Source organism: Leuresthes tenuis, unplaced genomic scaffold (assembly GCF_036924035.1).
Source record: "Leuresthes tenuis unplaced genomic scaffold, fLeuTen1.0.hap1 SCAF_12, whole genome shotgun sequence".
Lineage (NCBI taxonomy): Eukaryota > Metazoa > Chordata > Actinopteri > Atheriniformes > Atherinopsidae > Leuresthes > Leuresthes tenuis.
Genome location: NW_027325366.1, coordinates 31,130,166 through 31,149,380, shown reverse-complemented (window position 1 = coordinate 31,149,380; position 19,215 = coordinate 31,130,166). Strand labels below are relative to the sequence as shown.

Genomic DNA, 19,215 nt, shown 5'->3' with positions numbered 1-19,215 from the left:
CTAAAGCAGACCCCCAGCTGCAGCATCTGTGCACCGCCTCTGTACTTAGGGGCGCAGACTGAGTGGTGGTGCTCAGCAGCAAGCATTTCTCAGGTTTGTTGTTGAGGGGGAGGACCGAGCTTCAGCCTGTTTGGGACGGCTGCTCAGCCAGCCCACTGTCACACAGCCTTCTGTATGTTTTTCCTTTTTTCCTTTGGCAGAAGTGCAGATGGACATGAAAAGATGAGGGGAAGGGATAATGTACACAGCAGAGGACAGCTGAGGGTCAGTTATGTGCAATGCTTCCTAACTACCAGACTAGCAGGGTGCCAGTATCCCCCGCTTCTTACTTCTCCTCCACCAGCTTTATCATCCCCATTTCCACTTTCCTCTATTCAAGTCTGGCCTTTTAATTAGGCCGAGACTGATTAAGTGCCTCTGTGGTCAGTAATTGTGCGTGCTCTTGCCTGCTTCCTGTATGTGTGCACGTGCGCGCTCATGCACTTCAGAGTCAGATCCAGTCTGTTAGCCGGGAGTGCATTAGTGTCAGCGCAGAGCGAGCTAATGACCATCAGAGCCCATTGGCTTCAGTAATGAGCCCATCACTGATAAACAGCGGCTAATCTCTGAAGGGTGAATCGGCATCAACACCGTCGGAGTTATCTCACGACTGCACCCGCTATAAGGCAAACTTTTCAAGGTCTTTTACGTTTTCGGTCCTGCAGATTATGACAGTTTACCACCGAAAAGTTCAGCTCACCTTAAACTGTATAAATAAAACTTTTTCAGCTTCTTTATCCCCGCTTTGTATTAAAAAACAAAAAAAACAGAGACTGTCAGACTGCCAGATTCCCACACCAGTGTTTCTTTGTACTTTACAGCAGCAGAGATAAAGCGAGGGAGCAGTGAGTTGCTCATAAATCACTCTGATCGAATCCGTAGCAGCCACTTTCACTGTGGAAGTCGGTTAACTTAAAATACAAGTTTAAAGCTCCAAATCCAGTGTGTAGAATCATGTATCGCCTTTAATAGTGCCTGCTTTGTATCCCGGGGTCTGTAACTGCAGCTGTCACCCCCCTCTGTGTTTCCAGAGCCGGTAATGTCTGAACACCGGTCCTGAGCCACCAGGTCCGCTCGCCTGCCTTCATTTAGCTCCTGAGAATGGAAAAGATCAACTCATTCCCATAAAGAAAATCAGCTTAAGTTCTGAATCTTTTCTGACCGTGCAGCTGAGGAGATGCCTCCAGCTCATCTCAAATGCATTACGACGGGTCACTTTTCACAATCAGAACCTTTTGCACCCCACTGAATAAATTCTTTTGACTTTGAATTGCTCTGCTCCTGGAAAGCAGCCAGGACTGTAACTGACATCCTGTATTTTCTGTCCACCCGATGCAACCTGGATTTCCAGGTTTCCTCCATGCTAGCTCAGCAGGAAGAGATAAGAAGTCATATCTCGCTGGTTTAGAGAACTAACATTGACCCATAAAAGCTTCCCAGGAACTGGGATCCAGCCCAGTTTGTGTGATGCCGTCCCTGACAGGCCGGTCCCTGTGAGGCAGAGTAAAGATGCTTTTACTGCAAGTGGGAGAAGATTTAATTGGCTTGTTTTCAACAGGTCTAAATGAATGACTGTTTAGCTGTTTTTGCAGGCTGCTGTGGTGTAAAACTGCATTGAGCCGAGCTAGTTACGAAGGTATGCCTCTGAGGTTCGGTGGTTCTCCCTGGGATGGACCCACAGAGTTTATGTCTCTGACCTGGAACCGTTGACCCTGTGATCTGGATCCAGATATCTGGTCGAATAAAAATGCTGAACGATGCAGAAGCAGCTTGGAAATAGCTGCTTTGGGATCGTTGTCCGGTTATAATTTGTCATTTCCAGCTTCTCTGATTCACTTTTTAACAGAAGGTGACGAGTACAAAAAGAAAAATTATGGTGTGCTGTGCCTTCAAAATAAAAGAATAAAACTAAATCCAAAGGTTTCAAATGACTGATGTTGCTTTAAGACTCTGAGCAGTGGAAGCCACACTTCTGGCCTTTGCTGAATGACACTTTAGAAGTAATCGGGTTCTTCTGCTCTTATCTTTCAGGAAGGGGAAGTTCCTTCATCACTACGAAAACTATGGAGCGACAGCCAAGGATATCGCAGACTGGCTGAAGAGGCAAGTCCAGCTGCTCAAATCTGCATCATTCCTCTGTGAGGAAGGCCTGTTCGTGTCCCTAAACTCAGATTTCAAGCATCACCTTTTTGCTATCCTGTGCTGGTCATTGCACCCTTTCTCGCCGCGCCGCAGCGTCATCAATCTGCACCGGCTTTGTTCTCGTCTCATTTTTCTTTCCCACCTCGGTCCAACCTCTGCCTGGGCCCCGTGGACGGCCCAGGCCCGTCCACAGGGCTCAGGCCCGTCCACGGGGCTCAGGCCCGTCCACAGGGCTCAGGCCGTCCACAGGGCTCAGGCCGTCCACAGGGCTCAGGCCGTCCACAGGGCTCAGGCCGTCCACAGGGCTCTGGCCCGTCCACAGGGCTCTGGCCCGTCCACGGGGCCCTGGCCCGTCCACAGGGGCTCAGGCCCGTCCACAGGGGCTCAGGCCCGTCCACAGGGCCCTGGCCCGTCCACAGGGCCCTGGCCCGTCCACAGGGGCTCAGGCCCGTCCACAGGGCCCTGGTCCGTCCACAGGGGCTCAGGCCCGTCCACAGGGGCTCAGGCCCGTCCACAGGGGCTCAGGCCCGTCCACAGGGCTCGTCCACAGGGCTCAGGCCGTCCACGGGGCCCTGGCCCGTCCACAGGGCCCTGGCCCGTCCACAGGGCCCTGGCCCGTCCACAGGGGCTCAGGCCCGTCCACAGGGGCTCAGGCCCGTCCACAGGGCTCGTCCACAGGGCTCAGGCCGTCCACGGGGCCCTGGCCCGTCCACGGGGCCCTGGCCCGTCCACGGGGCCCTGGCCCGTCCACGGGGCTCAGGCCGTCCACGGGGCTCTGGCCCGTCCACAGGGGCTCAGGCCCGTCCACAGGGGCTCAGGCCCGTCCACAGGGCCCGTCCACAGGGGCTCAGGCCCGTCCACAGGGGCTCAGGCCCGTCCACAGGGCCCTGGTCCGTCCACAGGGGCTCAGGCCCGTCCACAGGGGCTCAGGCCCGTCCACAGGGGCTCAGGCCCGTCCACAGGGCTCGTCCACTGGGCTCAGGCCGTCCACGGGGCCCTGGCCCGTCCACAGGGCCCTGGCCCGTCCACAGGGCCCTGGCCCGTCCACAGGGGCTCAGGCCCGTCCACAGGGGCTCAGGCCCGTCCACAGGGCCCTGGTCCGTCCACAGGGGCTCAGGCCCGTCCACAGGGGCTCAGGCCCGTCCACAGGGCTCGTCCACAGGGCTCAGGCCGTCCACGGGGCCCTGGCCCGTCCACGGGGCCCTGGCCCGTCCACGGGGCCCTGGCCCGTCCACGGGGCCCTGGCCCGTCCACGGGGCTCAGGCCGTCCACGGGGCTCTGGCCCGTCCACAGGGGCTCAGGCCCGTCCACAGGGGCTCAGGCCCGTCCACAGGGCTCGTCCACAGGGCTCAGGCCGTCCACGGGGCCCTGGCCCGTCCACGGGGCCCTGGCCCGTCCACGGGGCCCTGGCCCGTCCACAGGGGCTCAGGCCCGTCCACAGGGGCTCAGGCCCGTCCACAGGGCTCGTCCACAGGGCTCAGGCCGTCCACGGGGCCCTGGCCCGTCCACGGGGCTCTGGCCCGTCCACAGGGGCTCAGGCCCGTCCACAGGGGCTCAGGCCCGTCCACAGGGCTCGTCCACAGGGCTCAGGCCGTCCACGGGGCCCTGGCCCGTCCACGGGGCTCTGGCCCGTCCACGGGGCCCTGGCCCGTCCACGGGGCCCTGGCCCGTCCACGGGGCCCTGGCCCGTCCACGGGGCTCAGGCCGTCCACGGGGCCCTGGCCCGTCCACGGGGCCCTGGCCCGTCCACGGGGCCCTGGCCCGTCCACGGGGCCCTGGCCCGTCCACGGGGCTCAGGCCCGTCCACGGGGCCCTGGCCCGTCCACAGGGCCCTGGCCCGTCCACAGGGGCTCAGGCCCGTCCACAGGGGCTCAGGCCCGTCCACAGGGCCCTGGCCCGTCCACAGGGGCTCAGGCCCGTCCACAGGGGCTCAGGCTCGTCCACAGGGCTCAGGCCGTCCACGGGGCCCTGGCCCGTCCACGGGGCCCTGGCCCGTCCACGGGGCCCTGGCCCGTCCACGGATATCTTAGGAAACCGGCAGAAGATGTACCCCAGCCACAGTCTTTTTGGTTGTTTTAAGCCCAGCAGCCTTACAGCTCCCTTCTCAGTCCTCGGCTTTTACTTCTCTGCTTATTTAGGGCCCGGGACTATAATTTAAAGGTTACAAGGCGGTCGAACTGACAGAATAATGGAAATGTTTTAACCAAATGATGATCCTAAACACAGTTAAATCTGTTCCTATTGTAAAGATATGGTAGTTTCAGCAGAGTTTTCCAAATCGCCGTCTGGCACGAACCGACTCATCTGGACCATTAAATGTAGATTTTTCATTTGCACATGAATGCGTTCCACGTGGCGGGAAGATGGAGGAGCGTCCTCGATCACATTGTGCCTCATCATCACATTTACAGTTTGTCACGTCGGAGGATTTCTTCCATCTGATGAGAAAAAGCTGAAAAGGATTTTTGATGAAAACACTCCTGAAAAACTTTCCAAAATGGTTTATTGTGCTTTTCTTTGTTTTGTTTCGCTCTCTATCTCTTCGAATGCCCCCCCACACCCCCAACTCCATCTCCAGAGTCCTGATTGAGTGTCTCTCATGTTGAGATGGAGCTGTCTTTTCTTTAATTCCCACCTCAGTTTCACTTATTCCGCTGGTTTTTCTGGGATGAATCATTTTCTGGCAGGAATTGTACACCAAGTTGAATAAAACAGCACTTTATAGTGACCTTTAAGTGCTCCAGACATTCAAAACAGGAAGTGGACCGAGGAGAGGTCGGCAGTAAAGGGGTCACAAAGGGAACTCTTATGTCTAAGGGGATCTAGACACTAATGCATATTATTTTTCCTTTTTTTAAAATGATTGTAGCTGTAATATCATCAACATGTGATGAGTTTATGTTTGCACTGCAGGCTCTTTGCTTTAATTGAGCGTGTTCACAAATAAATAGATTTAAAAAAGGATCTCGTTCGATCCACAGTCCCCCCCCCCTGTCAAAGTGTCCTGGTGCAGGATGCAGGACCCTGAATAAGAAGGCCTCATGGGTGAAAAACACATTTTAAAGCCCTTTGTTGGACCCAAACAGGTAGATAACCACTCTATAAGTGTGGGCCAGTCAAATGAACATAACCATAAATAAAATGTGCCTGAAGTCCATTAACACCACCAAAGAAATGTGGGTTTCTCCCTGAGATGCTTCCACAGACTCTTACTGCAGCGGTAGTTTTAGAGTCCGTTTCTTTTCCTTCTCGACTGATTTGGGGTCCGGCAGTTGCAGGATGTTCCTCTTCTTTAGGCTGCTTCAGTCTGTTGTGTTGAAGTTCTGTTACGTTTGGCTGAATCTGAGTCGGCGGCGCATCTTCATACACGTCAGTGCTGATTTAACTTGTCACACTGGAAGCCGAGTCGCCGCCTGCCATCACGCCGAATTCACTCATTTTATGGAGAATTATTCAAACTTTGGCCTTTTTCACTGTAGTCATCCTGTTGCTTAGATTAGTCTCTTGCAGTCATCCTTTTTAGAGCTTTTTAAGATGGTTTTGGCCTTTTTATTTCTGAATGCTTTGCACTTTGTGGTGAATAATTATGTGTGAACCGGTATCCGTGTTCGAGGCCTTTTTCTATCTGTTCTTTTTCTCAGGATGCACCAAACGGCTCCTAATGTTCCCATTTTCTCTCGCTGATGGATCTGTTTGTTTTTTGCAACCTAATTACGGTCTGTCTCGCTGCATTGAGAGCTCATTTAACTCTTGTTCGTTATCCTGTCGCATTAGCAAAAAAGGTTTCGGATATTAATTAAATGAAATAACGTCACATTTAATGAAAAATACTTTATTTATCCCAAAGGGAAATGATATAAGAAGCTGTTATTATTAAACCCTTCTTTGATTAAAGCCACTTAAACATTGTACTGATGATTGATTAGAACTTAAATATGTTATTTAAATCAGACAGATGACGTAACCTTATGGGACTTCTTAGAGCTTCAGCTGCCCAGTTCTGTGTTTTTAAAGCTTTCTCGCCTCCTGTGACTTTGGCTTTTTTCTAAAAGATTACGCGTTTGTATGCAAGCGTGAGGATTATCCTCTTGTTTGTGTCTTTGTCCACTCGGCCTTGGCTTTGCGGCGCTGCAGCCGTCATCGAGGTGGGGCTTCTTCTGTCCACATGGTGACATACGGGTGGAGTGCGAGCTACAGCTGTGTCTGATTAGATTTACTTTTTCCCTCCATATGACTTATTAGCCTGCTCTCTTCCCTTCCGCTTTCAGCCCCCAGCCCCCCCAGCCGAAGACTCCCGAGGTGCCGTGGTCGGAGTCGGACTCCCCGGTCTTCCACCTGACCGACGACTCCTTTGACAGCTTCCTGGAGGAACATCCTGCCGTCCTGGTCATGTTCTACGCCCCTTGTGAGTAATGTCCAACAGCCCAAACTGAAAAGAGACCTGATTTACGGTTTTATCGACCAAAACAAAACATTTTAACTCAAAGTTTCAGAATGAAACTTTAGTGGACTCACTAAAAGGCTGTTTGGTCAGAGCTGAGGCCACTAAATGATGTAAACGATGCCGTGAAAAGGCAAGTACAACCACGTTCCTCGCTGATGAGCTTTGTGTTAAAGGAGGACGGATGAATACATTTTAAGCACCATCGGTTCACTTTTCTCACCTTCTTGTCCTTTAACGGGCCTCTTTGCACCATCAGGAGAATATTTTCTGCTTTAAAACATGTGCGGCAGTGTGTCAGAGGAGCTTCTCGATCTTTCCTGCCACGGAAAACATTCGCTTCCACTTTCCCTCGGGTTCAACTGTTATTTAGTCCCACAGATAACATCATAGTTTCGCTGTCATGCTCAGTATTAACAGTCTGTTGGGGAGAGTAACCAAAGAAAGACTGGAAATGAAAAACAAAGCCCAAGCCAAGCTGGCTGCAGTCATTTTACTGCTCACAATGGTATCTGTCACACTATCTATCACACGCGGCTCCGTGCTTGTGAAGAACACCTCATATTGTTGCCATATGGTTCATGTAAGCGTGTCCGTCATTTTTCATTTGCACAATCCGTTTTTATTCACACGCCACACGCATCCTCTGTTATTACGCAGAACTTTGTAGACCTGCCAGCTTTTTTTCCCACATCCAGATTGTTTTGCTTTAACAAAGCCCTCCTTTATGTCTGAGGGAGACTTTATTGTTGATGAATGTGACACGAAGCTCTGAATTATTTATTGCGTAAGAACATTCTCTGTCAAATGAAACAATCTTTAAAGTGTTGCAATGATTTTTGGATGTGTTTTTCTGTCTTTTACTTACCTCTGCTGCCTGCATCACCTCCTCCTGGTATTAACCTCCCCACCCGTTGCACCATCTGCTTCCTTCCCCTCTGTGCTCATCTCAGTCTCAATCCTGGAGGAATGAATTGAAATACATCAGACTTTCTTATTATTTATAGCTAAAAATTATTTTTAAATGCTGTTAAACGCTCACTTAAACCCACTCAACACGGGGGTTTAAAACGATGCATCAAATAGACTGGACCTCTGGGGCTGCAGAACTATTGGGTCCTGTGGGTTGAAGGGTGGAGACCATGTGGACCTCTTGTGGATTCTCTATTCGACCGGGATCTGCCGGGGTTTTTTAGGTCAGCTCTCTGTCATATTTCATGTTCCTTAAGCTGTTCTTGCAGCACAATATGGTGCATTGTCTTGCTGGGGGAGCCTGCTGCTCTCGGGGAGCTCCATTGGCCATATGGTGGCATGCTTGGTCTGCAGCAGTAGGTTGGTGGTACATGTCGGCACCAGGGTGGCTTTTCTGGGGGGGTTTGGACAAATGAAATTCTCCTTCTGCATGAATGTCGTTGGTTAGCACAGATTAGAAATAATTTGCACAGTAGCACAAAGTTGACATTAAACAGGTTCCATTCATCAGTATTTATAGGTGTGTCGGGCTAAAGAGAAAGAGAGAAAAGTAGGCCCCATTAAAGCAGTCTGAGCTGTCAGATCTGCTCTCACTGTGGGTCAGAGATCTTTGAAAGAACAAAACTTATAGTTTCTGTAATTCTGATTCACTTTTTTTTCAATCACACCTCTTCTTCAGACCTTTTAGTAGCAGCTGGCAGACCTGCGCTACCATTGTGCATCTGTCCTTGCTTAGTTTAGACTTGATGCTTCATTTGTGCTCTACAAGTGTTAAAAGTTTGCGGTTGAGTCAGCAGGATGGTTCTCCTGCAAGCTTTGGACCATACCACGAACAGAACATACATTCTTACATGGAAAGCAGTGTGAAGAAACCTTAATATTCCAGAAATGTGGGACCTAAGTGGCACAGGAAGGTCAGAATGATGCATCAATGGTTCAAAATGACAAGCAAAACAGACGGGAGGCTGCATACTGACCTGGATGCTGGTGGTTGGGTCCCACTCCACATTTTTCAGTTCCTTATGTCCAACGTCTCTCATTCACACACTTGCATGCACACAGTCACCAGTTCTTGCTCCTGCTTTGTTTTAAGCGAAGTTTGACCATTAAAGAAAAAAAAATGAAGGAGCAGCAAATTTATAAGTTAAAAAGTTATGAGATTTATTCACTTTTTCTCCTTAAATGAGTTGTCAGTCTACAGCCCTGATGGTGAGATGCACCCAAACTGCCATAAAAGCTAGAACCACGACTGGTTCCTGTGCAGAATATTAATTTAACTATCAGTTCACCTTTATGTGGTTTTAATTAAGTGGCTGAGAAATTATGCTGACAAACTCTCAGTGCTCGCACTCCCCCCCCCCCGTGATGCAGTAACCTTTTTCCAGCATTTCTAACCTGAATATGCAAGATAAAAAGGTGAGAGTGAGTTTGTGAGCAGAGCTGGAAGCACACTGCTCCTCCTCTCCCTCCCGCTGTGGTGTCACAGCTTCACAGATGCTTCTGCTGCACTTTACTCACCCCGCGGACGGCAGCTAGTCATCAAAATGCTCACTTCAAGGGCAGTCGGCTGAAACAAACTGCATCAAATATTGTCAGCTCACCCACACACAGATATCTGTTTACCCGTGACCCATCAAAGGCGTATTTCACACCACGGCAAAACATTTATTGCACACAATTACACAACATAGCTGTCTCCCATACGCAGGCACAAACAGAGATGTCCTGCTTTGCTGCTTCAGTGCAGCTTCTTAATGGCCCTGCTGTCAGAGTGAGATTAATCGTCTCCCAACCAACACAATCAGCTTGCATTTCTGTCTGTTCTCACTGTCCTCTGGACAGCGCAGCGGGAAGTTTTCCCTGCAGCTTCTTACGGCGGCAAACTCTTCAAATGAATGCTCTGTTTCCCAAAGTGAGCCTGATGCTATCCAGAGCCAGAACGAAAGTCCCTCTCTGGCCATGCTCTTCCACAGGCTCAGCAGCGTATTTGAGGATGAGAATGTTGTTTCAGTGGAGATGGGAGTGATGTCTGAGCTTGAGCTTCATCTGTAACACCAGGACACCATTTGTCCTGACTGCTCACTTAGCAAGTAGCTCCAGTGAAGCTCAGTTTACTGCTGCAGTGGATGCAGATGATCTTCCGACACCCCAACGCCTGAAATTCCCTGTAAAGAAGAGGCAACTCCTCTGTAATGTATCCATTTTTACCACAGCTGAGGTGGTGGGCAGCCAGCATCACTTCTCCCCCACATTAAGTCTGAATTAGAAATGTGTGTGTTGTCCTGTGAGCCTCCCCCTCCCCCCCACACTCTCACACTGACCATGCTCCTCATGCACCACTTACTCTGAATGCAGAACTGGGCTGACGCAGAGCGCAGGACGAACATTTGGTTTTCTCTTCTGCTCTTCACTTTGAAGGGTCAGACGAGGTCCTCTCCGTCACCGATAAGCCTCGGCACAACCTGCACGATCACACACACCCCACTGACTCGGTTAGAGCCGCTCTTATTTCCCATGAGGCTTATTACACTTGATTTATAACCGGCACCAGTTCCTCATTGTATATATTGAAGAAAGGAATTCCTGAACTGTTATGACAAGGGCAATTTAGCAGGTTTGGAAAAGCACCAGGTTTCTTTAATCCATCCTCCCGGCACACTGCTCATCCCTATCAAACTGCACAAATACGGTGTTTAATGTTGGGTATATTTTATAAAATGAGTCACTCGCTGTTCATGTAGTATTAAGCACACCAAGATCAAGCAGATTTATTAAAAAATAAATAAACGGGTGCTTTTTAAATGAAAGGGCTGGTGAAATGGAGATGAATTGGGAAATAGCCAAGAGTCAAACCAGTTTTCATTGAGATGGATATTCATTTTCACCCACAGACCCGTGCATCTGTCTAAATTTAACACGACCTTAGATCTGCACAGACGCGTAACCGTGCTAATGTGCTAATCCCCGTCACGGTGATCCTCAGAGCTTGAATATTTTTTCGCTTCCTGAAGATGTTTCACCTCTCACCTCCTTCAGTTCTAAGCTAGTCGCTGGGGAGTATCGACCTCAGGACGTGAAGGTTGCCTTTGTGTCCCTGACTCACCTGACCACCTGGCTCATATAGGCCGTGCTCAGCTGGGAGTTGTTTACTTGCTTGAATAAGCAAGTTTTGGTCACAAGATCCAACATGTGAATGTTTGTGAAAACGCCTGGAGAGGAGACTGGAGCTGCTCAAGGTCTCAGGTGTCACCCTGCCAGCAGTTTGATGATACCAAACAAGATGCTGGCGTTAGTCCCACCGATGACACTAACTGGAGCAGGCGTGCCAGACTCTCATACTTCTCATAGCCATACAGAGAATGTGACAGTAGTAATTTAGTTTTCCTGTGAACATCGGAGCGGTGCTATCAGTTTAAACCGTACTGCTCAGGCCTAAACCGCTCCACACCTCGGGTATCTTTTCTTGCTCTGCATCCTAACGGTTCTCCTCACCCAGTCCCACGAAGTCTCACTCAGAGGGTCCACATGATGAGATTAACTGGATTACAGCTACAGTTGGGTTCTGCTCCTTATCTGAGGGTAATTATCCTTGGATATATGGTGGTGAATGAATGGAATCACTGGCACAAAGCATGTCATACCCCGGTACGATAGGTGGCGCTGTCCCCATTTCAGCTATCGCTAATAGAGCCACTTCCTGTTGACGTCTTCACCACCAACAACAACAAACTCAGGCATTCAGAAAGATGGCGAACGCAGAGCGAGATGAAGCTGCGTCCCTCTCCATCTGTGATGAGCTGGTTATGGAACAGAGATGCACAACGGCGCGTTCTCCATCGCGTTGTTTCTTTCTTTCTGACGACAACAACAGGAATATCGTCTCCTTCCACTTCAGGGTGAAGAATCTGGAGCATGCACAGAACGCCCGATCCGATCCACTGTCGTCTACGTGCACTTCAGTGCACGTTTGGATCGAGTTATCGATTAGATTAAGGTGTCTCCATGAGCTGAATAACTCAATCTTATTGTAATTTAGCCATTAATCATGTAACCGCTCTGACTCAGTCTGTCAGCAACACCCTCCTGCTAAATTCATGCTTATAGCATCTATCGGGTTCCTCCGACCGCGTGCAGCCAATTTTTATATTATCAGGTTGAGACGATGTTCACTGAAGGTCACAGGAAGGTCACAGGAAGGAACTGATGTCACACGACGATGTTTAGTGAATTTTCCCTTAACTGTGACCTCAGGAAGGCTTTGCACGGCATTGGTCAGACCACACTTGCTAATTATCACACCGTAGAGTTCCCCTCATGGCAGCTGCCTGCTTCCATGCATGCATGTATCTCCACGGCAGGCCGACTGTAGACTTCTCAAGCTGCAGTTTGAGACCGTTAAGTTTCCTTTGCATGTTCTTTGGGCTGCATGTGGTCAACTGCAGATGGCTGTTGTCGACTCTCCCGCTCTGATGGCATACGACGGCGTTCATCTCACACAGGCCGGATGCACAAGCATGTCGTGAATAATGAGGAAGACCTTCACTCACCTCGTGAACACGAGGCTCCTGCACAGCACGGCAGCAGCGAACCCTCTGACAAACCAGTGAGAAGCAGCAAGACGCCGAAGAATCGCAGCTGTTTAGAAGCTGATTCAAGCAGACAGCTTAGAGGCTGTGATGCTGTGCAGAGAATACACCATTAAACTTCTTCAAGTTGGTTTTTTTAGGTCGCGCCTCTTCAGCGGTGCATGATTACGGCTTGGTCTGTATATTCTCAATTTTGTTTTTCTCAAACTAATGACTGACTCTCACTGATCTGCGTATATGTTTTTTTAACTCTGACTTTACTCTCTCAGCAGCATCGGTCCGTTTGCTTTGTTACATTTATTTGCATCTGATAAATATTTTAGGTCTTTCTGCTTCTTTCATGTTGTATCACTCCTTTTTTCTGCGTATAATTAATCCACTTCATTGTTGGAATGTCTTGCCTCGGTTCATGTGTATCTCCCAACATGTACAAAGGATTTTCAGGGATACTGCAGGGAAAAAGTTCTAGTTTTGAGTTCAAAACATCATCTGTGCAGCTGTAATGTGCATTTTGTGTTCTTCAGGGTGTGGCCACTGCAAGAAAATGAAGCCAGAGTATGATGAAGCTGCTGAAATACTCAACAAGGGCGCAGATGTAAGTTTACGAGCCTTGCTTGTGTTTACATGCCTACGACATGCATGTCCACAGGCGTGTGTTTCACATGTCACACGCCAGTGAGCGCACACTCTTACACGGTGCAGCTCGGCCCCATTCACATAGAATCCCACTTCTGGCCTGAAACTGGTAAAGCTGGCCCATAGTTCTGGATATGTTTCTAATTAGATGGGTGTGTTCCTCGGCTCTCTTGTCCACCGGTCTGTCCTCGGCGCTAACTCAACACTCCCATCCTGTTAAACTCCAGCCTGTTGATTGTGGCAGTTATCTCATCCATGAGCATCCCACCGACCGATGCTTGGACCTTGTCCTCGTGGCTCTCTGCCCGGACCTGGAGGTCACTGGGAAAAGCCTGAGCGTTGTTGAATATGGATGGACTGGGGCTGCTCTCACCCTGAGCTTTCGACATTCAGCATATCATTTATTTTTCTCCCCACAGATGTTCTCTTCAGTGTCTTTTATAGCAACAAGGTCAATCCACTTAACAGTTTAAAGTACTTGAACTGAACCGAAGAATACTGTGAGGTATTATGACCTCCTGTCGTGTTCTTTATTGCAGTGGAGCTGAAGAAGCCTCTGACTGAACACACTTATGTTTTATTACTAAAGAGTGGGAGCAGCATTGTCTGTTATGTTGGAGCTGCAGGCTCTGCACGCCTCACACCGAATGAGTGGGTCTCTTTCACCATTTTTAACCAATCAGGAGGCCATTCAGAGCAAACTAGGCCGCTTAGATGGACGACAGGAGCTGAAACTGAGCGTTGAGCTGCTGAAGGAATGAACAGGATGTAATAAATAATGTGTTGAGCAGTAAATAACAGACACTTTTTTTAGTTTTCAAAAAATATATGAGCATGAAATGGCTCCTAATTAGAGCTGTTGCCTTATTTTACTGAGTTAGGAGTGAGTTAACACAGCTTTTGCCTCCTCCCCACAGAGTCCAGGAGTCTTGGCAGCAGTGGATACCACCGTGCACAAGTCTGTGGGGGATCACTTCAAGATCTCCGGTTTCCCCACAGTCAAGTATTTTGAGAGGGGTGAAGAGAAATACACGCTGCCGCATCTCCGAAGCAAAGACAAGATAATCGAGTTCATGCACAAGTGAGTCACGCCTGACGGGGAGGAATCGATTCTTAGTGTCTGTCTAACAGAGACACTCACACAGGCTCCAGGGTAGGCTTTAAAAGGGTGTTGATGGACCTGCAGTCCAGTTCTAACAGGCTCCTCTAAGACCATTACTCCCAGTTAGAGGCCAAAAAATAATGTGAATGCTTTTTATATTTGCTTCTAAACACATTTTACTTCTGGATCAAATGAAATCTGTCTCTATGTGCGCTCTTTCTTTGTAAAGCAGTGTTTTTGCTTCTTTGGAAACGTAACTCTCTTACATTCCCGCAGCCCTCAGGCCCCTCCACCGCCAGAGCAGTCATGGGAGGACAAGCCCTCCAGCGTCAGCCATCTTGGATCAGAGGATTTCAGAGAAGCCGTGAAGAAGAAAAAACACGCTTTGGTCATGTTTTACGCTCCCTGTAAGAACTTTTTATTTATTTAGATTAATTCTGCTTAATACCTGTCGGCAAAAAATGGTTTCAGAAGTTTTGGAACGACTCCTGAAGGACTCGTATATAATTGGCAGCTTAATTTCACATGCCTGGCTGGTTTATCGGAATAGGAAATGTGTGAGAGGTTGTTGTAACGGCGTGTGTTCGCCGCTCTGCTCTGCAGCGTGATCACATCCTGGGTCTGAACCAATGTGTATGTAACCAGCCGTCGTATATGAACCCCACCTAAACCTCAGGGAGACTCGGGAATGACTCACATAACTGAGAATAGACTAAAGAGCTGCTCCACCTGATGTATTGAGGCTGTGAGAAAATAGTGTTAAAACCCTGAGAAATCGAATATTTGGGGACAGATGTGCTGCGAGGAAGTGGCTGTCCTTACAAAGCGAACCGCCAATAGAATCCTGTATTTATTCCAGTCATTTATCTGCACATTTTACTGAAGTCAAACCTTTCAACACAGAAGAATAATCTCAGTTTTTCTTTAAAAACGAGTCTGATTCAGAGTCAGAGGGAATCTGAGAACGAATACACTCAAACGCACACACTCCCGTCACTTTTTTCCGCCCTTTGTATCCGATGAGGGCTTCAAAGCCAGCCGAGGTGCGTCGGTCAGGCCTCCTCTTTCTGCTCCTTTGGTGCTACCATCTACAAAGAGATGTACAAAAGGGCCCTACCATCCCAGCATTTGATACGATGCAGCTGATTTCTCAGACTTCAAGGCTTCATCCAGACAAACTTTATGTTATTTATAGGGATGCACCGATATATTGGCCTAATATCAATCGTGCACGATACTCGGCTTGTTGAATGCAGTCGGCCAATCAGCTGAAAGGACAACATGAACCAATGGCAGTGGGCGACGTTTATCTGATGTTGGGTTTAATTTTACCCCAAAACTGACGGGATTGTCCTGCAGCTGCAGATTTAGTAAATATCCAATAGGTGGCAGCTTAATTTATTCATTTATTTACATTTTGTTTGGCCAAGTAGTGAAATCATTGAGCAGGTGATAGTTTAACAGGTTGAAACCAAAGATACTAACTGTTGTGTTTTTTATTTATTTCTGAAGCACTTTATATTGTTTCATTGTTATGTGTCGGCCTAAAATATCACAATCTGTGCATCTTAAGTTCTGTAAAATCTTCATTTAGTTTGTGTTTTTTAATAAAATACAATACTTACACTTTATAATCATTGCTGCAGCTGCTCCTGCAGCTTTACTTTTTCCACTCTTGCAGTTTAATGAGCAGTAGAGTTCTGTTTCTGCATTTAGCAGACGCTTTTATCCAGAGCGACTTACAAATGAGGATATAGCATTAAGCTAACATCAAAGCTAACAATAAGCTACGCAGAAGGAAGCCACCAGTCAGGCTCTGTCAGAGGTGTAGAGATAGAGTGCAGGCATAGAGGGAAGTACAGGGTAGGAGATGCTCTCTGAAGAGCTGGGTTTTCAGGAGCTTCTTGAAGATAGACAGGGACGCCCCTGTTCTGGTAGCGCTCGGTAGGTCATTCCACCATCGTGGGACGACACATGAACAGAGTTTGGATTGTCTTAGGCGTGGTGTAGGAGCTGCTAGACGACAATCCTGGGTCCAACGGAGGGACCCAGTTGGGACAGAAGCCTTTGCAAGAGCATTCAAGTAGATGGAGCCGTTCCATTAAGCTCTTTGTAGCTAACATCAGGGACTTGAATCTGATGCTAAGGGCAGCCAGAGGAGCTCAATGAACAGAGGGGATGTTCTGGACCATCTGCAGAGGTTTCACAGCACAGGCTGGAGACCAGTTAGGAGAACGAGTCAAGGCAGGAGATGAACCATGGCCTGCACCAGGAGCTGGGGTCGTGTTGGGTTAGGTATGGTCTGATCTTTCTTATGTTTAGTAATGCAATGGAGCGACAGAGGCAACATGATCTTTGAAGGTCAGCTGATCATCAGTCAGGACATGATGGAGCAAGAGATGGGGATGAATGCAGTTATGGCACATCTGTCTGGACGTTGCTTCGTGTTAATCTGTCAGCTTTTCGCTCTAATTTAACAGCAGAAATGATGAGAACGATGGAAAAGGAGCAGGCAGAAGAATGGCCACAGCTATAATGTGAGAAATATGAAAGCTAAATATAATTCTATGCTTGTCTCTCAATGCAAAGTCACATTTCTGCAGAAGTAACCTGTGATCACATTCCTCTCGGCTCTGCTGTGCTTTTGCCAACGTTTCATAATTGCGACAGAACCTTTGAATGTTTAAAGGCCACTTAATGTTTTAGCTGAAAGGGATTTTCAGCAGAAATGATGTTCTGAGCTGTGCTGAATGCTCTCTAGGTGAGGCAGGACTGAACACGACTGCAGAGATGCTGTTGAAGTGAACTGGAGGTGGTTATCTGTAAGGCGATATGCGATGCCTGTGGACATAAACATGTTGGGGACGAAGTCCCAGCTTTCTTTGAGTTCCCCCTCTGCCCCTCAGTCGCTTTGAATGGAAGCGTCTGCTCAGTTATTGCATTGTAATGGTTAGTCACGTGTTTTTGGGCTGCGGTTAACTGGCGAACAAAACCCAACTCCTCCTGAAGCTTCAGCCTGAAGTGAGTGCTTTCATTAAAAACCCGGTTTGCTTAGCAGACAGTAACTGCTGAGCTCACCGGTGGCGTTTGCAGTTGGGAATAAGTTTGAAAGCTGCATGAGAAACATTGCAGAAACGATAGGAAACACATTGTTTGTGAATGGCTGTTTGTTGGAGCCTGATTGAACTCTGACTCTGTACATAAAAGCTTTCATCTCGTCACCCCCCAGCTAAACTGTCCTTTGATCTTTACAAGTGGTGTTTAGCAGTTCTTCCACCTTCATGACATCAACAACAAAAGAACAGCACAAATGAGCCGTGCCGACAGAATCTGCAACTGGAGGCGGAGGAAAATGTGTCACAACAGCACTTTGATTGAAAATGCAGTTGAAAGTCATCGTGTTGGTGATGTGCTGCTGGAATCAGAAAATCCTCCCCTCTCACTGATGTATAGGTGTAATCCTTCCTGCTGAGCTCGGTGTATAATCGATCATCTTGCCTCCACCTTCTAAAAGTCAACAAGCTTCCTATAAAAATGATGTGAAGATGGAGACTTACTGTGTGACAGGCCTATTCACCGGCCCGCCTGAAAGTTTTAGTGCAGAGATGTGTGTGAAAAAAAAGTCCTAATGTCACATATCTTTGAGCTACTGTGACACATCCCTCCAGATATATTGGATCTTTGATCTGACTCAGGCTTACTGTGTCATTCCTCCTCTTTCAGACACAGTGCTGCTCATTAGCTTCTATTGTCCCGTCGGCGGGCCACAGCGAAACAACAAGCCTCAATGTGTCTCTCTCCAAGCCAAAAAAACGTAAAGTGAACGGACCGATGAGTATTTATTCACTTTGCCAGCCGCAAGAAGCAATAACGTTTCACTCGTGTGTTTATTATGCAACGTTCCCTGACTACTTACGAGCCAAACTGTGTTGAAATAGCAAAATCAAGTCATCTCCCTCACTGACTCAGCAGGTTCAAGATGTTTGAGGCATGTAATGCCAGTTTAGTGAAATGTAAAGACTGCATATATGTTTATAACGACTCAAACAGGCCAACTTTAAAGTTACATTAGTCTGGATAGTTACTGTTGTACTGATTTAAAAGAATGATAAAAATATGGACCTGCTATAAGCACTTTATGTCTGATTTTTTTTTATTTATTTATTTGTTCTGCCTGGTTTATTCCATGTTGTGTAATACATTATATCCATTAACATTATACTAAGTTATTTGGTGTGGCCCACAAACACCCGGCGGTGATATTGAAGTTTAAAAGCCCTGCTGCATGAGCTACAGTCGGTGTTTATGACAGCAATGAAGAAATTCTCAGTCCGTCATAACAAACAAGTCAAAGTGAAGAAGTCTGAGCATGTTTGAGGTGTAAGAAGTGTTTTTATTTCTGTGAATGTACGATGGAGAAGTTCTGAAGCCTGAAACCCTCTTTATTTGTCCCACCTGTCTGTTTTCCAGGGTGTCCGCATTGTAAAAACGCCGTCCCTCACTTCACCGCAGCAGCAGAGCTCTTTAAGGAGGACCGCAAGGTGAGTTTCACATATTCCAGCTTTTTATTGTGCACACGGAGGTTTCTGCAGTGTCTCAGAACAGCTCCAAACACGGCTTAAATCAGGAGTTTGATCAGTCCGCTGAAGACTGCACGATGCTCTGCTCTTTGGGGGTTATTGGAGGTTCCTGCAGTCAGAGCAGGACATGCTCATCCTCCATCATCTGTACTCCCTCTCATTGCTTCTCCTTGTGGGGCTCTTCCCTCTTAGTATGACTGCAGGGCTCATTTCCAGGCCTGCTTAACCCTGTAAGCCCCCCCCCCCATCCACTGGAGAAATATGGGTACATGTCTGGCTCGTCTTGTAGCAACAATTTATCATCTCAAGTGACCAAGAAAAGAATTGCTGTATTTGTGAAGCCTTATCGTGCTCAGGGAATGTTGCTCTCATTTGTTTGGAATTCTTTCAAATCATTTTCAGATGGTGTGAAACTGCAGAATCCTTCTCTGTAGCACCGAACTCACACAGATGTTTGTCCAACCTGCTGAACGTTGCACATCTGCTGGAACATGCTGTAAATACACCGATAACTGACCAAATAATTTCTGTATTACCAAAAGTTAGGGTTCGTATGTTGCTGTTGGATGACGAGAAGAAGGAGATTTAATCAATGAAACTATTCTCAGAAGGAAGCCAAGAAACACAAACCGCTCCGAATCCAACCAGCTATGAAGTATTGACTCAGTGCTTTGAGAGAAACTTTCATAATGTCCTGAAATGTTTCTTTTAGTTGAA

General features: G+C 48.1%; 1 protein-coding gene across 1 annotated transcript in view; it reads left to right on the top strand.

Moving 5' to 3' along the window:
* Window positions 1-19,215, top strand: part of pdia5 (protein disulfide isomerase family A, member 5) — a 56,135-nt gene that overhangs the window by 30,653 nt on the left and 6,267 nt on the right. Inside the window, exons 10-15 of the mRNA XM_072397493.1 lie at window positions 2,071-2,142; window positions 6,450-6,586; window positions 12,705-12,775; window positions 13,734-13,897; window positions 14,195-14,325; window positions 18,389-18,459. Of these exons, the coding sequence (XP_072253594.1) occupies window positions 2,071-2,142; window positions 6,450-6,586; window positions 12,705-12,775; window positions 13,734-13,897; window positions 14,195-14,325; window positions 18,389-18,459 (646 nt within the window). The remainder of the gene's footprint in view (window positions 1-2,070; window positions 2,143-6,449; window positions 6,587-12,704; window positions 12,776-13,733; window positions 13,898-14,194; window positions 14,326-18,388; window positions 18,460-19,215) is intronic.